Source organism: Gobius niger (genome assembly GCF_951799975.1).
Source record: "Gobius niger genome assembly, chromosome: 8".
In the NCBI taxonomy this organism is placed as follows: domain Eukaryota; kingdom Metazoa; phylum Chordata; class Actinopteri; order Gobiiformes; family Gobiidae; genus Gobius; species Gobius niger.
Window position 1 is genome coordinate 10,184,647 of NC_136859.1, and position 18,363 is coordinate 10,203,009.

General features: G+C 41.9%; 1 protein-coding gene across 2 annotated transcripts in view; it reads right to left on the reverse strand.

The window, feature by feature from the left end:
- LOC306966548 (nectin-2) overlaps positions 1–18,363 on the reverse strand; it is a 223,063-nt gene that overhangs the window by 143,825 nt on the left and 60,875 nt on the right. For both annotated transcript variants that reach the window (XM_079561345.1, XM_079561344.1), the window contains exons 2-5: positions 9,598–9,707; positions 7,185–7,443; positions 3,603–3,896; positions 2,242–2,359 (exon numbers count right to left, since the gene is read on the reverse strand). In XM_079561345.1, the coding sequence (XP_079417471.1) occupies positions 2,242–2,359; positions 3,603–3,896; positions 7,185–7,443; positions 9,598–9,707 (781 nt within the window). The remainder of the gene's footprint in view (positions 1–2,241; positions 2,360–3,602; positions 3,897–7,184; positions 7,444–9,597; positions 9,708–18,363) is intronic.

Below are 18,363 nucleotides of genomic sequence, written 5' to 3' on the forward strand. Positions count from 1 at the left end.
TAAATAGGGAAAACGTGGAAGGGCTTGGTCGCTTCTAACTTCACCCCCGTTTGGGTCCATAGAAGAGAGGAGGAGGAGAGGCTAAATGCTAACAACATGTTTGGTGTTTTTGCGTGACTGAGCGCACGCGTAAAACCCAGACAGGTACGCATCCACTCGTCTACACTCAGATAAGAACATATCTCTATAGAAAATGGTGGCCTGTTCCTTTAAGCCACATTCTTCATTACCTTGTACTTGTACATACAGGTCAGACTCAAGGCCTGTTTGAAGCAGTGGTAACTGTAAGATTCTTCGTACAGCTCATCATGCGGCAATAAAGTTTACAGTTGAATAGCACTGCAAAGCAAACATTGCAAGCTCAAGCACCGTCTCTTATAATAACACAAAATTCCATGTTTAAAAGTGTCAGGTCTGCTGACACACCCACTCTACCTCTCCATTTCTCTCACTCCCAGAGCTTCATAAAGCCTCATTTGCTCACAACATTGAGCGCACAATGTTTTGTTAAGAATAGGACACTGCTCAGTGCGTTTCTGCTTGGTCGCACTGACGAGTGTGGAGGAGGAAATATTTAAATAACTTGAAGCTAAAAGCAGCGGCACATGAGCCACTGTTTCAGTAAAATGGAGCAGATGCAGGTCATTGTGTCATAGTTTAGTAACACATGAAAAACAACATGAGCTTATTCCCAAACACAGTGTCGGAGTTTGTGGTTTTTGAGCTGTTATTTCTAACTTACATTACAACTAATAGTAGACTGGTGAAAACCCCTGGAAGCTTTAAAAGTCTATTTAAACACTGTTTACATTTTTGGCCCCCACTCCCAATGAGTTTGACACCAGTGCTCTAGTGCCCTTTATCCTCTCATTGTCATTGTGTATATTAGCACAATAAAATACACATTTCCTCCCATTGTAACATCAAAAAGATGTAAAAATAATAATAATAATAATTCTGTCTCAAAGACGTTATTACGGTCAGTGGCCACAAAGTTAATAGAGACATCATGGCCAAAACCATTCCCCAAAAGCATCAACATTTGTGGATTTCTTTCTAAATCAAGTGCAACATTAGCCCCTGCCCTCAATCTGAAATTCAGAAAGTGAACCGATTGTGCAATGTCATCATAATGCACTAATCTTGATGGGCAGTCCCAAAACCACTGAGCCCCTTGCTTTCTAAAAATACAATCTATTATCATGGAGGAAAACACAGCGTGGGGACTTGTGTGAAATCTCAACAACCAGATCCCGAAATCTCATCTCCACCAATTTAAAAAGTGCGGCTCCTCATTTTTCTAAATTTTGTCACAGTTATGTTAATAAGTGATAATGCCGGAAAAATGGAGAGCAGGGAGTCGAATTGTGTTTCTCATTATGCGAGGGTTAAATCTCAAGTCACAGAGTCCATTATGAGAAATTATACGGCTATCTCCATAATCAGAGCGCAGAAGCTGTAGGGGCAATAATAAAAGCGCTGATTGCAGCTCTGCGAGGATTGGGACCTGGTGAGAGGACGTGGGGCGAGGAAGAAAAACAGAGAGATAGAGCAGAGCGAGGCGAAGAGTGCAGAGGTCAAACACACTTTTTCCTTTCCGGGCAGCATAATCCAGAATATTTGTATTTGGCGATTTTTATTGACTTCTGCAGTTTTATTAGGAAAATGTCTCTCTGCAGCCTTCATGAGCGCTGAGTGTCTTGAGGCCTGATGTATTGAGCCAGAGTCAAGGTCAAGAGTAGCCATGCTAGCACGAGGATTAGCGATATTGAGTTTGGACTTAGAGTTAAAAAAAAAGAACTTTTTTTATTCTAATAGAAAGAAGTGAGGAAGTGTCCTGAGCATTTTTAAAACTCATGAACAGTCACCAAATCTGTTCAGTGTCATTGTCTGTTTATTCCACTGCTATTGACTTGTTAGCATGTCGATGGCTATAAATTGTGGATTCAGTTTCTGTTTTTCCCCCCTAGTGCTGGACAATAGGGCAAAAAATAAAAACAACAATTGGCAAATTTGACCTTTTAAACAAACATCATCTCTAGCAAAAACAAAAGCTGTCCTATTCATACTGTAGGTTACCAGAAACAATAATAACAATAAAAATTACAATAATAATAATAATACTGGCTTACTCTTGTATTGCGCTTTACAAGCCTGTATTACCAAGTTTCACAAAGCACTAAAATAATAACAGTAACAGTAACAGTAATAACAGTGTAAACAAATAACGGTGGCACTTACGCTCTCCAAATGACTGAGATGGGCACTGGGTTCCCGTTGGCCTGGCAGGTCAGGACCACATTGGTGCGACCCACATACCAGTTATTGTCATAGCCAACTATCGACACTTCGGGCGCATCTGAAGAGGAGGAAAATGGAGATTTTAAAGTTAAAAGAGCAACTAAAACTCATAATACAAAACTCAAAATACATTTCCCAGGCAATATTTTTGACAGGTATATTTTGACCAGGAAATGCACCACGTGGCAGAATTTTTTGGTAGGTGTGTTGGTACATCAACCAATCACAAGTCATGAGAGTGTACCAACTATCCTACTATCCTGGTAACGGCAGTCTGTTAGTTCTGTATATCCAAATATGTGTACACACATATATAAAAATATACAATTCATAAGCTGTCTTTTGAGGAAACAATTGTAGAATAAGTTTGCATTCATTCATTAGTTGTGTGGATGGAGAGAAGGCAGATAGATAGATTCAACATTGACAGTGGTTTAATTGTGATTTAACACTTATACTTGTTCTGTAAACGTGTATGTAATGGGAGGCAGAAACATCAGTATTTGCACACATAAAAAGAGGAAGGAGATGCAGACGGTTTGTTGAAATAGAGGAGATATTCATTCATGTCACTCTGCACCACCTTTAAAGTCAGACATATATTTGCAGAGACAAGGACAAGATTAGAAGAGAAACATTAGTTACTGCCAATTTCAAATATATAGCTTCATGTCGATTTTTGCATTAAAGTTGTTACTGTGGGCTGTCCTTTAACAGTTTTTACCTTTTTTCCCATAGTTTTTACTCTAACTTCATTGTTGGTTTATTTATTTGGTAGGGACAGTGCATGTTAATGAACAAGCCACATTGGACAGTAGCCTTGGGCTAATTTCAATCCGTCGTCCCCCATGCGCACTCTCAAACACACTCTTATCAACTTGAGTGAAACATTTAGCTCTTTTCACTGTGAGAAAATTTTCAACAGCTTCATGTTGAATTACGTACATTAATGCTAGTTTAATCAATCTAAACTCTAATTTCCTTGTAATTTATTTCTTTTATCTCATTTCAGGATGTATTTCTGCATTTACTTGTCAGAACACAAACAGATATTTTTACATTTTAAACAGTTATTCAGCACTTGCATTTTCAACATGTACTTTTTAATTCTACTTGTGTCATCAGTTGGGTCACTACTTTTTGCTAAAGTGTTGATAAAATATGTTACTACAAGGAGACAGGAAATGTTGTTGTTTCCAAAGGACATTGTACTGTCAGAATCATTGCATTCTGTGGTTTGCTAATGGCAGCCATTGAACTGGTGTTTGTGTGTGCACGAAAGGAGCATTTGTGAGACTTACACTGGACGACCAGTTTCATGGCGAAGCTGTCCGGCTTGACCTGCGTCCGGTGCTCGACCACACAGCTGATGTCTTTGCCGTTGTCCGCCGCGGTGGGCACGAGTTTGTATTCGCTGGTGATGGACACGGTGTTGTCTGCCCCGGCTTTGGACACGGAGGTGGCGTTACCTTTCGCCGTGGTCACCCAGGAGATCTTAGCGGCCGGTCTCCCGTTCAGAGAGTCGCAGCGGGCCACCACCTCCTTCTTGGTCCCGGCTTCAACCGTCACTATGGAGGCGGCGTTCTGGGGCTTAGCTGGAGGAGAGCGAGGGAGAGAGGTGGGTGAGTGGCGGCGAGATTAAGGGATGGACAGATAAAATGCAAATACGGCAGCTGAGGAGAGAGATAATGGACGCCATTATTGACAAACCATTTAAGTCGAGATAAATGAAATCCCAAAACTGCAATCTCAAAACATTCTCCTTTGTACATACTTGCTCAGACTGTCATCTTTTTAGAACTGTAATTATGAGAAGACGGAAGAATATTTTGACGTTCTAAGTGCCTTGTTGTTGTTGACCAAATGAATACATTTTACAAAGTCTCAATCATCTAATGTCTTTGACTTGCTGAACTTAAGTGAAGTGATTAAGAGCAAAAACAATATTATTACTTCATTTGACGCCAATAAATGTTGAAATAGTGCTTCAATCTGAACGCTTGTGCAGATTATTTTGCTTTTAAACTTCACAGCCGGCACATTTCCCGCACAAAGCCTACTGGAATCTGCCGTCATTTAACAGTTATTAATCCTGAGGCACATAAACTACATGTAAATGCTCCAAATATCTAATAAAAGAGGACCAAATGACACGTTTTCCTCAAATCCTTCAATCCTACTTAGATGCCAACAAGGAGCCGCACTTGTCACTTCGTCCATTTGACTATTGCCAATTATCGACTTCCTGCTAGGACCGTTTCTGTCACAGCGGGCCCTGCACTAGCCCACTTCCTCCTCAGTCCCCCCCCCCCCCCTCCGCGTTGGAGGAGCGCGATCACAGCCGTGCGGGACGACAGCAGTGGACAGCGGGCATGACAAGCGGCCAGATCAATACTACGCCCGAGTGGAGGCGAGGAAGCAGGGAGGCATGGTGCGAGGGAAGGGGGGGGCAGGCGGAGAGGAAGAGAAGATAGGTGAAAGGGGGAGGCAGAGAAAGAAAGGAGAGAAGAATGCATGAAGGCGTACAGGCTCGGGCCAAGGTTAGACCAACGGTTCCATAACATTAACAAGAACACAATTGATCTGACAATGCTACTTAAAATAGCAATTAAGCCCCGCTGGACATGCTTTTAACCTGCGTGCTACCTTTAGGGGAGGTAGTAAACCAGATGGAGAGGGGGTGGAGGAGAGTGGTTTGCATATAGATGGTTACAATAAGTGCGCCACTGGTGGTTAAAAGCATTAAGATCCAGAGAGCGATTGCACGTGGACATTTCGAGGCTGGCAGCCAATGCGGCTTTTGCAATATCCCAATCTTTTGTCAGAGAAAATACTGACAAGTGACGTGAAATAAGGAGCTGCTGATTTTCTCCAAAACCAAAGACAAATTACGTTTCAGGGGGAAGCCGCAGAAACAAAGTTCTGACAATACAGGCACTACAAAACACAAAAGCGTGCTGTGAAAGTAATTTGAGGTTACACAAAGCTGCAGTGGCTTGGACCAAGACGTCGGCAAACACCGAAAATCATTTTCGCTGGTTTTCAGAAGCCAGTGACGCACTGTTTACTAAAAGCTCTAAATCAGATTAAATGTTTTATTAGGCGCCCATCTCTCCCATATTTATTTGAAAATTAGCTGCATTTGACTTTTTAATCAAACCACATAATAAGGCTATGTAAGGACACGCTCGGCTTAATTAATATATTTACTCACTGAACAGTTCAATATTCTGTTGGGAGATTTTAACCAGTTACAAAGTTGTTCCTTAAGGCGAGACACTGCAGGTGAAATTTGAAACTTTTATTGAACATTGCTGATCTAAATTTGAGGGTTAAATAGTTTGATTTTGTTGACATATTAGTAACAAATATTTTTTCAGAGGGGATATTGGATCTTGTTAGTTTTTGAATAAGCTAATCAGAAGTGGAAAAGATCTGTAAAAACTCAAATTTTGCCTTGTTTTTTGGGTTCAAACCTAAATATATCAGGCTGGGAAAAAATCCCTTTGAAAGAAACTTCAAAATCTTGTTAAGCCCAAGATGTAGTAGAAATCTCTGCCTCGCTAGCAGACAAAACGTCATACAATGAGCATCGTACAGGTTTTATACTCTGACATGAAAACTATGATGTTAAAGCAGTTCTAAGTTGTTTACCTTAAAGGAATAGGCCACCGTTTTTACATACTAAGATATGTTCTTGCCTCACTTTAGACGTGTTAATATATCCCCGTCTGGTCTTTGTCCGTGCGCTCTGTCAGGCAAACGGAGCACATACGCAGCCTCTCCCACATGTCACATAGCTCCGAAAAAGCTCACGATAGAAGCTACCAAGCTCTTCCACGTGTTCCCTATTTAAATAAAGTTACGTGAAGTGTTTTCATGCGAAGTATATTTACACAGAAATGTAACATGTCGATTTTTATAAGCAAATAAAAAGGGGGACTATATTGTGAGGCGTAATGATACGAGGAGCACAGCGTCCGCGTAGTAACTCCTAAAGACTTCCCCCGCTCACTTCCGTCAATAACCATTAGGAGTTACTGCGCGGACGTTTTGCTCCTCGTATCATTACGCCTCACAATATAGTCCCCCTTTTTATTTGCTTATAAAATCGACATGTTACATTTCTGTGTAAATATACTTCGCATGAAAACACTTCATGTAACTTTATTTAAATAGGGAACACGTGGAAGAGCTTGGTAGCTTCTATCGTGAGCTTTTTCGGAGCTATGTGACATGTGGGAGAGGCTGCGTATGTGCTCCGTTTGCGTGACCGAGCGCACGGACAAAGACCAGACGGGGATATATTAACTCGACTAAAGTGAGGTAAGAACATATTTTAGTATGTAAAAACGGTGGCCTATTCCTTTAATAAACCCTTTCCGTAGTCCCTCTGGGAGTAATACACGTGTTAATGGGATGATTAGGGGGGTCTTTCATCTCCCCCTGGTGTCTCTGTCCAGAAAACCACAACTGCAACTTCGCTGCCTACGGGTCGGAGTCACCAATACACACTAATGGAATCACGAAGAAGAAGCTAACAGGCAAACGGGCAAAGCTAACTGCGGGCTAGCGCCACTTAATCAGTGTTTACAGCTAGGTTTGAGTGGGGAAAAAAAATCTCCATTGAGTAATTGGATGCACGATATCCCTCTCTCCCTTTGTCTTTTCTGTCAGCGTAGTATTTACTCTCACGGACAATTAATGAGTAAAGAAACGCGACATGCGACGACACCTGCAGTGGCGCTTTGTTACTTAGTACTTGCCGTGTCTCGCCTTGATGAAAAACAAACCTGGAGCTGTGTTTAATTCCATATTCAGCAGTGTGTTGGGAAAAATGTACGTTATCCAACTTGGATTTTTAAGGCGATAAAGAACCTTACCGAGCATGACCAGGTATGTGATGCCCTGCTCATTCCCGCTGGGGTAGGTGGCGTACTCGCAGATGTACTTCCCCTCGTCGGTCATGCGGACGTTCTCGATCTGGATGGAGGGGCTGGTCAGGGTGTCAATGGTTGGGGGGTTGGGGGTGAAGCTGACGCGGCCCTTCATGGGCGAATCGGGGTAGTTGGGGTCAAAGTTCGGGTGAAAGACGGCGATGTTCATCCTCTCTCCATCTTTGGGCTCGTATATCCACGTAACCTGGAAATAGAGGCGTTTATCTTCAGTGGCTAGAATCACTAAAGACTAAAAACTACAACCGATATAGCAGGGGTAGGCAACGTCAGGGCCGGGTGCCAAATCCGGCCCTCCAGCACAGCACCTCTGGCCCTCAAGATGATTTTGAGAAACATTATTACACTAGTCAGATAGTACTTTTAACATTATTAGACTTAAATGGGAGAAAAAAAAGGTAGAAATACTGTAGTATTTGTATCTTGGATTAGTTCAAACCAACTCAAATTCAACATAGAACTTTAATTCAAGCAATTTTAAGTAATTTATCTCATTTAAGATGGTCATATTTCCAGTGTTGTGCTTTACTTTGGGCTAATAATCAGTGGCTTCGGCCCTCTTGCCTACCCCTGCGATATAGGAAAGAATAATCCAATTAGATGCTTCTTAGAGCTGTGAAACATTTAAAGAAATACATAACTAACTGCTCAAATACAAAAATGTAGTCAAACATTAGCGATTACTCCAAAAAATGCACTTAATTGCAGATATTTTTGAGCAGAACCTCCCGCCCGTGGTGGTTACCGAGACTTGGTACAGGCTCATTCATCTTGGCCCAGCTAAGTGACACTTGAGAGCGTTTGAACATAATATTGTGCACTTTGGGCCGGTGTACACGGCATCATAATCACCAGAGGCGCAGGTATGAATATGGAACAGGGGTTTTAGGATCTCAGCGGCTTTTAGTGGAGCCAAGCAGAGCCGAGCGCGTCCCCACTTCATTGAGATGCTGCTAAGAAGTGCGCCATTACCATATTCAATCCCCTACAGCAAAATGAAGCAGCTTAGTATTGTTTGTTTGCAGTAATAAAACATTAAGCCCGATGTGATAAAACATATTACTGGCCTTAGGGCTCTCTTCTGTGGGGCAATAATTCGCTCAATAAGAGTTTAATTTGAAAGGTAAACAACGAGCAAAAGTCAGCTCGTTTTAGCTCGGATTAGAATAGTTTACGCTTTTCATACTATGAGAAGATTATACATTCATGTGAACATAGATAATTAAGTTATTCTAATATTGCATTTAGATCTTGTTTTCACTTACATTACAGGAATAAATGTCACTCGCATAAAAGGTTTGAGCACATTCAGCTCTAAAATGGCACTACAAAAATAAACACGCGCTGGGTTGGCTTGAATTGTCAAGTTTAGGTTTGCTGGCATCTGGGTTGCCAGATCCTTTTGGCCAAAACCAAAGGCAGGCGGTGTGGCTCCCCGAGCGGCTTTCTGAATGGACATCGGCAGAGAGTGGGGTTTAGGGACCAAAACAAAAAATATGCAAAAATAAACAATCTGCACATCCTGGAATAGGGGTTAAGAGTAAATGTTCCAGTCACCAAATTAACATCGTTGCAATATCTGGTGATGCAATATCCACATTATTTATGAAGATTTACACTTTTCCTAATTTTGTTCCATTTAAGCCTTGTTTTTTTCCACATTTAGTATATTTTAAGTCGTGTTTGACACAATTTGATGAAAAAAAGGATTCATCTACAATGAAATTGTTCAGCAAAATATCTAATAGTTATTGAATATGGCATTTTTTCCCTTCATATTTTGACAGGCAGTACAAGTTATAGTTTGATATGAAAGATAGATCATAGATAGACGATAGAAGAGATAACCGGTGTTCCATTCAGAGAGTGGTCTGTGAAATTAACATGGCTCAGTCTCCTCCCACAAAGCCTGTTCCTCATAGCCAGTCCGCCCGCCCCGTATGAGCCTCCACAGAGCTCCACAGCCTTTCAATCATAGATTTAGGCTTAAGCTTTTATTGCTGATGTACAAAAAACAGCATGGTTAAAAATATGACAGGGTTGTCACATGGGTCATGACAATTCTTAGAAAAAATAAAACTCTTTGGAGCCAGGCTTTTAAGCAGGGAGGTGTGAAGTCACCATTGGAATCCTGTTTACCAAGTGTCTTTTGGAGACACCTTTGGCAACCAGGGGGTGGTATTACAGCAATGTCAGCTCCCCACCACGAGGACCAAAGAGAAGGGCTTTCCTCACCCATTGGGTTTACTTCATATCAGAGGACATGTAAAATTGATTTTAAAAAAGTACTATAGAACTTGACAAGATGACATTTAAAAGGCAATAGTGCATGCATAATTACCATCGTGAGCTGGACTCCAGCGGCATCCCTGAACTCACACCGCAGTCTGACTGTCTGTCCCGGATAGGATAAGACCTCTGGCTCCACCTTCACCTTCTGCCCCGAGGCTCCTACAAGAGAAAACAGACAAGGTTAGAGTCATCCCCTTCTTTCTTCTGTACTGCCGTCATGAAAGGGGAGCAGCGCAATAGTTTGGGGACAGAGCCCGGGGTGATAAATGAGGACAGAGTAGACGCGTCGGGTCCAACAGAGGGAGGCATTAGTGAACTGGAGTAGGCCAGCGGTCTGGGACGTGTCCGCGGCGTTTGCGTGGACAGAGTGGACACCATCAGGGGACAGGAGGAGAAGGGGAGAGCCAGTCCTCGGCAAACACACGGCTCATAAATCATGCGGATGGTTGTGTTTTTTCTGCAGCCTGCCATTTGCGGTGCCGACACATTCCCCGTGTAGCAGCTAAGAGTCTAAATAAATATGCCTTTCTGGGTATGTTGTGTCAGTGGGTGCGCGAAAAACAGTCAGGAGGCTTAAGACACCGCAATCTGCCCATGTGTGGAAGTGTGCGTAATCCAGCTCTGTGGAAATGTAATTACGTGTATGAATAAGCACCATTACTATGTGTCAGCAGTGATGGCACCAGGTCTAAGCGAGACTGGATTACCTGAGGCTACACAACTTCGAAACGCCAAACAGCCGGGGCTAAACCCGCGCTCGCCACCTCTCCACTGTGTTTCCAAAAGACACAATTACTGGCACAACTCGTTCCACTGGTTTGTGCTGCGCCGAAGCACTTGTGTTGAAACTAATATCAGGTGGAGGGGGCCGACGGAAACAAACAACGAGATAAGAGCAAAGGCTGGCCGATGTTCTGATGTGCAATGAGCGGCCCACCGCGCTCCTCTGAGGACCCAGATCCAGTATCAACACGAGAGTGGGCGCAGCTACACACGGAGAATGTAAGGAGGAGAGAAAAAAAAAGGCTGTTCCTAGAATAACAGCAGCTCTCCCAGGACCAGCCCAATTTACAACCACAAAACAACCCCCTGGAATCCACAGAGGAACCTCCGGACAACCGCTAACAGCCCGTGGGAGCGGCGCGGCCTTATTGGGCTGAAGTGGAGGGCTGCTTTTTTGCCTCTGACACACAATCTGCAGCACAGGCACAGCACCATCACAGGGCTGCAACCACTGTAATCATTACTGTACCTTTGAGATTGTTTCCCATATAATGGAATGTAAAATGATCCTAGATATACCGTTGGTTTACTTTTTCCCAGATACCTATACAAAAATATTTCTCATCTAGACCCAGAAAACAGAAGAATGTGTGGAAGATATGTACATTTATAATATGGGGTTCATCTCTAATGTCAAGAAATGTGTGAAAAATGGGGAATAATTTGGGAAAAAATGGGGGGATATAGAGAAAATATTAGCAAGAAAAAATGAGGGGGACAAAAATGGGAAAATGAGGAAAAAAATGGGGCAAAAAAAGGAATAAATGGGACAAACATTGGGCAAAAAATAATAAAAATTGGAGAAAACAGGGGGGGAAATTGGGAGGAAAAACAAAACAAAAAAAATCGGGGGGAAAAAAATATTGGGGTTAAAAAAAAAATCATTGATTTGAGCGGAAACAACCAATTCACTTCCTATAAGGCTGTCTCTGAACCAACAGCATAAGAACTGGATCTAAACATACATATTTTTATTTTTTTGGTACCTGCTTTCCACACTTTAATTTTTTTTTCCGATATCATACTGGTATCGATTAACGATGCCCAGCCCTTTGCTACAGTAGTCCCAAAACTGCTAAATCCTTTCCTCATGAACAGAAAATATTCAATTCAATTCAATGGCCAATAGTCTCAGCCGATATCTCGATGAAACACTGCAACGCATCGAGACGTCTCCCATTATGAACGCTTCTGACCAGTGAGCCTTAAATTGTCCAGAGCATTTAATAAAGCAGCAGCTACAAGCCCTGTCAATCCGTGCGAGCCGTCTGATTAAGCCTGAGATTAGCTGTGGGACAGGGAGCTCGACTCGTGTTACCAAATGATGGAGGAGGCTGTTGAAATCCTTGATTACTTGATTTAGTATAGAACCAGAACTGTTCACACGTGGGACTTAATTACGCAATGTGGCGGCACTCCTCCGCCGCACATTTGACTGGCCTGCTCCTCGTATGCAAATATACAAACATGTGACGGCGTATAGTCAAAGAGAGGAGTGCGCGTACAGAGGCGGGGTGGGGGGGTGGGAGGGGGCTCTGTTGTCCGTCAGTCACAGGCAATAAGGCGAGAGGCAGCACAGGTCACTCCTGCCACTGCTCAGATGAAAGACAGGCCGGTCTTATGAGACGGCGGCAGCAGCGCCACAGGGAGATGAATATCACACTCCACGAGAAAGACACTGAACCAGAACTGGAGCTATATTTGGCCAGGTCAGGCTAATTTTGTTTTAATTTCGGTTCAATCCCTAGTACAGTATTTCCAGACTATGTCACTCTGGAGTATAAGTCGCACCCGCCAAAAAAATGGATAATAAAGAAGAAAAAAAACATATACAAGTCGCTCCGGAGTATAAGTCGCACCAGCCAAAAAAATGTATAAGAAAAAAAACATATACAAGTCGCTCCGGAGTATAAGTCGCACCAGCCAAAAAAATACATAAGAAAAAAAACATGCAAGCCAAACGTTTTGCTGCTCAATTACCGTTTTCAGCAGCATATTTCACTACTTGCAGTAAACTACAGAATATGATTTTCTGTTTGGGGGGATTTCTGTTCTGCAGATACAGATACAAGCTTAGCCTGCCCTCTAGTGGCTATGAAATTATCTATTTGATATACAAGTCGCACCCCCAGCCAAGCTATGAAAAAAGTGTGACTGTCTGGAAAATACGGTAAGTCACTTTGGAAAATAATTCAGGGAGTTTAGCCGGTTTAAGATTAAGTGGCTTGCCAAGTCTTAAAAATCTATTCAATTTAAAATAAAAGAATAGCTTCATAAGTAAAAACTGCCTCTGTGTTTACTCCAACTCAAGCAAGACACAGACCACGAGAACGAGCTTTTCCCACTATTCGGGAATGGACCAACACAGGTTACTCCTGTCGCTGCTCAGAAGAGAGACAAGCAGGTCTTATGGGACATCAGTGCCACAGCGAGATGAATATTACACACAAGAGAAAGATAGGAGAGCCCCCCCTTGCTGCCATGCCATTCTAATCCTGCATAGAGTACACTTGCTCCAACAAAAATGTCCCTGGATACTGTGCAGTTCCCGAAAAAAAGGAAACATCTGCTTTGTAACACACCCATTTAGGGGATTTGGTTTCCCAGTTTCCTTTTGTTTAGATGTGTCAGACTTCTGTGCATGTTCATGGAGAAATTCACAGCCCTATTGCACCACAAGAACAAAAAAATGGGGATTACACACTTGATCAGCCCGACCACAAAAGGATCAGACTGTTTTGGAAACACTAGGAAGTTTCAATATAACCCCAGAAAACTTGACTTTGCTTAGATGTGGTTTGGGTTTTATTGAGATCCTAACATATTCCGGGCCCGCATCGCCACGTCTCTGGGTGGAAATAGTAATTGTCGGCATAAATATTTAGAGAGCAGTGGTCATATTAGAAACCAGAGCAGCAGGAAGGAGGAGACAGGAGACAGGAACTATGGGAATTGGAGAACAAAAGGCATTTCAAGGATACAACTCCAAAACCCGAGAGAGGGAGAGAGAGAGGGGGGTAGAGCGCCCTGGTTGTGGGAGGAGGGGGGGGTGGAGGGAGCCCTGTGTCACTGCTGCCCCACTTTTTCTGTATATACACTGTAGCTCTACCCTCCTGCAGGTGACACGCCATCAAACATTAACACATTAGGGCTGCAAAATGAATCAGAATTGAAATGGTCCACATTAGTGAATCGAAAAGACTGCAATTATTTAGGTGATATATCATCTGTTTGAAAAAAAAAAAAAAAGAGAAAAACTAGATCTCCATGCAGTCTCATATTTGTAAAACCAGCAAACCTCTGCAAGCATGTTCTGAAATGTATGATATTCTTGTATTAGTTTACTAGTTCCCATTTGTCTCGTCTTAAATGTTAATGCCCTTGGACAATGTGCAATGCAAACTACTGTACTTTTTACTTTTTAAATTAACACTGTAATTGATGATGAGGTCAGAGCTCAGATGTGTGTCTTTTACCATCTCCACAGTATTTATAAATCTTATTGTGTCATAATACAATGCAAGTTTTCAACCTAAAAAAGGAGGATGAGCCAAAGATGACCATCTCGGTAGACATTAAACAAAATCTATTCCATTTCTTTCTCCAGTAAATAGTTTAAAGCAGGACTAAGTAACTCATGTCCCTAGAGGCCATAAGCACCACTGCAGGTATTGTAGCATATTACGTTTTTTTACTCATTAATTGTCCGTGAGAGTAAATACTCCACTGCTAGAAAAGACAAAGGGAGTTTGGGATATTGTATATCCAATTACACAATGGAGAGATTTTTTTCACTCAAACTTGGCTGTACATGCTGTTTAAGTGGCGCTAGCCCACAGTTTGCTTTGCCCGTTAGCCTGTTGGCTTCTTCTTCGTGATTCCATTAGTGTGTATTGGTGACACCTACACGGTGGCAGCAAAGAAAGACCCCCCAATCATCCCATTAACACTTATGTTACCCCCAGAGGGACTACGAAAAGGATTTATTAAGGTAAACAAGTTACTTAGTACTGCTTTAAGTTTATTAATGAATGTGTCAATGTGTTAAATATCAATAGGCCTAATTTTGCGACTGCATTTAATTTCTTATACTGATACATGCTCAATACCTAGTTTAATCTAATCTTGTGGAATATCTACTTTAAACATTTGCTTTAGTATCCATTAGTATGACTTTTTTTGTTTTGTTTTTTAACGTGAACTAGACGGCTATTCTTATCACAATTGCAGTACTGCCAGAAGATTTTCATCAGCAGCACACACGCAGAAAGCGACCCCCGCAACATCCTGAAGTCGTCTGGTGTTTCCATGCTCAGTACTGTCACCTATCATTATGTCTCACACACATATGCATTATGCTGATGGCACCACGTCAGCCATAATAAAGCAACCCGTGACGAGCCGTGCCTGGGCAAGCTGACATTTTCAGGTTTCCCCAAGTTCTTTTTTTTTTTTTTTTTTGACAGCTATTGCAATTATAATATGTGAATGTTTTTTAATCAAGTCAGTTCACATTCGTTTTTTGAAACATGGAGCATTATTGCCTGAGAAGACAGTAATATGAACAGGAAAATAAATCCAAGAATCACACATGAAAATACAGTATGTTTTCCGAGGTCTAAACTGCAGGGTTAGTTGTTTTTTGTACATGAGAAGACGCCATGGGGAGACAGGGATATCTTGTTCTACGCAGAGGACATTCTTCCACCAAAATAACTTCAGCTAAAATTGCGATTTCGACCCAATACTGATTGATCTCACAAGACCAAAAGGAAGCGGATTAGGAAGTTTGGGAATGTCCACATAATGGAAGGAGAGAACAGTGGGCGCAAAAGAAAGAGGAGCGAAAATCTGTGAAGGAGAAACCACAGTGTTGGGAACAGATAGTTTGTGTGAGGAGAGAGAGGGAGCAACACCACAAGGTTAATAAGAGGAACCAAGAGTGTGCAGACGCTGGAGAAATAGGACGAAATAATAGGTGCAAAGTGGTGCTAAGTATGCAGTGGCTGGGACACGAAGAGCCAGTGGAGACTCCGTACCTGGCCTTGTGGGGGACGCTTGGCCAGAAAGAAATGCAGGCCCATTTCAGAAAGGTTTCATGATTCAGATTCAGATTCAGATTCATTTATTGGCCATTTGCAGTTTGAAAAACCACATTGGAAAAAAATGTGCAAAGAGCTCAAAGTGCAATATGTAAAACAAGTAAAAAGACACAATATAAAAAACAGAACAAACAGACAATGCCACATTAAAAGCCTAAGGGCAAAACATTGTACAATAAAAGTCCACACCGATAAATATAATAGAAGTGCCTGTTTAAAGTGCCTTGTTTAAAGTGATCACAGCTTGAGGAAAGAAACTGTTCATATGTCGATCAGTAGAACATATGATGGAGCGATACCTTCTCCCTGAAGGAAGCATCTCAAAAAAGGCTTTAGCAGGGTGGCCTGAGGCATCATTTGCTAGTTTTAAAGCTCGATTCAGTAGTCGAGCTTTATATGTGGCCTCCAGGAGCGGCAAAGTGCAGCCAATGGTCCTGCTGGCTGAGCGAACCACTTTGTTCAAAGCCTTCTTCTCTTTCAGAGTGAGATTACCAAACCACACAGTAATACAACTGGTCAGGACACTCTCAATTACACAATAATAAAAGTTCAGAAGAATCCTGGTATTTTGGGTAAACTCTCGAAGCCTGCGTAAAAAGAAGAGGCGCTGTCTCGCTTTCTTAGCACAGTTCATCGTATGTGAGCTCCAGTTCAAGTCATGAGAAAGAGTCACACCCAAGAATTTACATTTCTCAACAATCTGCACATCAGAATCTTGGATAGTAATAGGCAACTGATTCCTATTGTGACAAAAATCAATAACAAGTTCACATGTTTTTGAAGTGTTCAAAAGTAGGTTATTTTCTCTACTCCACTGAACAACATTCTCCACCTCCTCACGATAATGAGACTCATCATTTGAACTGATCAGCCCAATGATGGTCGTATCGTCGGCATATTTGATGATCACATTTTTATCATGAGATGCGACAAGGTCATGAGTATACAGTGTGAACAGCAGGGGGCTCAAAATACACCCCTGCGGGGAACCAGTGCTAACGAACAGCTCATCAGAAACACAACCGTTGATTTTGACCCTTTGTGGTCGACAAGTCAGAAAATTAAAAATCCAATTACAAATGGCATCATCGAGGCCCAAGTATTTGAGTTTTTCGATGAGCTTTGTTGGGACCATTGAGTTAAAGGCTGAACTGTAGTCTATGAATAGCATTCTAGCATATGCTTTCCGTTCATCAAGATGCTTGTAGACAGAGTAGGTTATGTGCACAAGATCTATGTAAAAGTGCTGGGGTGCAAGGGTCGCAATAAAATGAAATATAGAAATATATATAGGTAATATATTGTCCAAACATGTTCGAAAATGCCTGTGATTCTTGGAGTTTAGCAGTCAAAAGGCTTTGTCAGCAATGTGTAATCTTTTGGCAGTAGGCTAAATATAAACCAATTTAACTGATTTAACCTTTTTATTGGCCCATCTTTAGTCTCATAAGCTACTCCAAATCTTCAAGTCACCTCCGTTTATTGTGAGCGTTTGAATTAACAACTCTGTTTACACTGACCTGGAATCTCCGCCTTAACCGTCTATTGTTAGAACCTGGACTGTGTCCCAGACTCATTAGCATGACAGTGCCCTTGTACTTGGGACAGAAGACACATTTAATCAAGGCCCTCGTGAAAATTCCGCTAAGGTTTCACTTTCTTCACAAAGATGGATTCTTTTCACACCACGAACCATCTCTTGCCTTGAAAGGTGGTAGGCGGTTTTGAGATCAAAAGTACTGATGACTATAGCTCACGAGTGCTTTATTTGCATTGTTGGTACATCCTCATGTGCAGTGGCTGTTTAGTTTGTCAGCAAGTCGTCTTTTAGCAGCAGGCTGATCATACCAAACTGTCTACGATTTCGGTTTTCTCTAAAATGTTTATGATCCTCGATAAATATAATCATTGCAATGCTTATGCAAATTGCAATTAGATCCAGTTCAGTTCAAAATCCATTCATCCCTGGTCCTACTGCCTCAAAGGGAGGTAGAACCAGGGGTCAGCTGGTCCAGTGTAAACAGCTGCTCACGTGGGCGTGGCGCTAATGGGCTCAAAACAATATTAGCATGTCTAATTCATCTTATTGGCCTTAATTACACGTATTGATTTTTTTGTAAATTAGCCACGTGGAGTTAGGTTTCAATTTAGCAAGCGCCACTGATGCCGTTTATTCCATTAGCAAAGACCATTGCAGGCACGTGATTCGTCATGCATAATGAACACAGTGCAAAAGACTTCTGGAAACGCCGGGCTGTTTGTTGCACAGTAATTGTGTTTACCAAGAGCCTGGGAGCAGATTTAAAAGTATTACAATTTTGTTTCCACGAGGGCTGCACAATATAATGCAAAACTAGTCATTAGTAATATATTGCAAGTAGGCCAATATATCAGGTCTTTCATTTGACCGCAATTGGCCTTTTTTTATTATTACCAACACAGGCTGAGAAAAAAATAGGCAAATGTTCAGTTTTGGTTCCGTTTTAGGCAGAAGCATGGTCCGGATTTAGTTTAGTTTTTTTATTAAGCCTTGACCTTTAAGTTGGCGGCTTCCTTGTCAAACTAATTTAGACTTGTTTTCAAGTAAATCATACATTTCAACGACACTTTTCCTTTCTGTTCAAAAGAAGAACAGTCTGGGCAGCTGCTCACAGCCAATCATTTCCCGATTTTACCACTATCGGTCCTCTCACAGACTGAGAGGCGGGAGTTAATCGCACCAAGAGACGGAAGTGGTCACTGCAATCTTAAAAAAAATGAAAGCTGTTTTTCTGCTCTTTCGTCTGCTTTAACAGACATGACATCCATTCCTTGTTTAATGTCCACCAGGAAATCGCTGAGATCATGCTCGCTCCCAGAGTACATATCTTTGAAAAAGCATGTAGTTTTGGCTGGCCAAACTATTCGATGAGGAATATATAGTGTTGAAA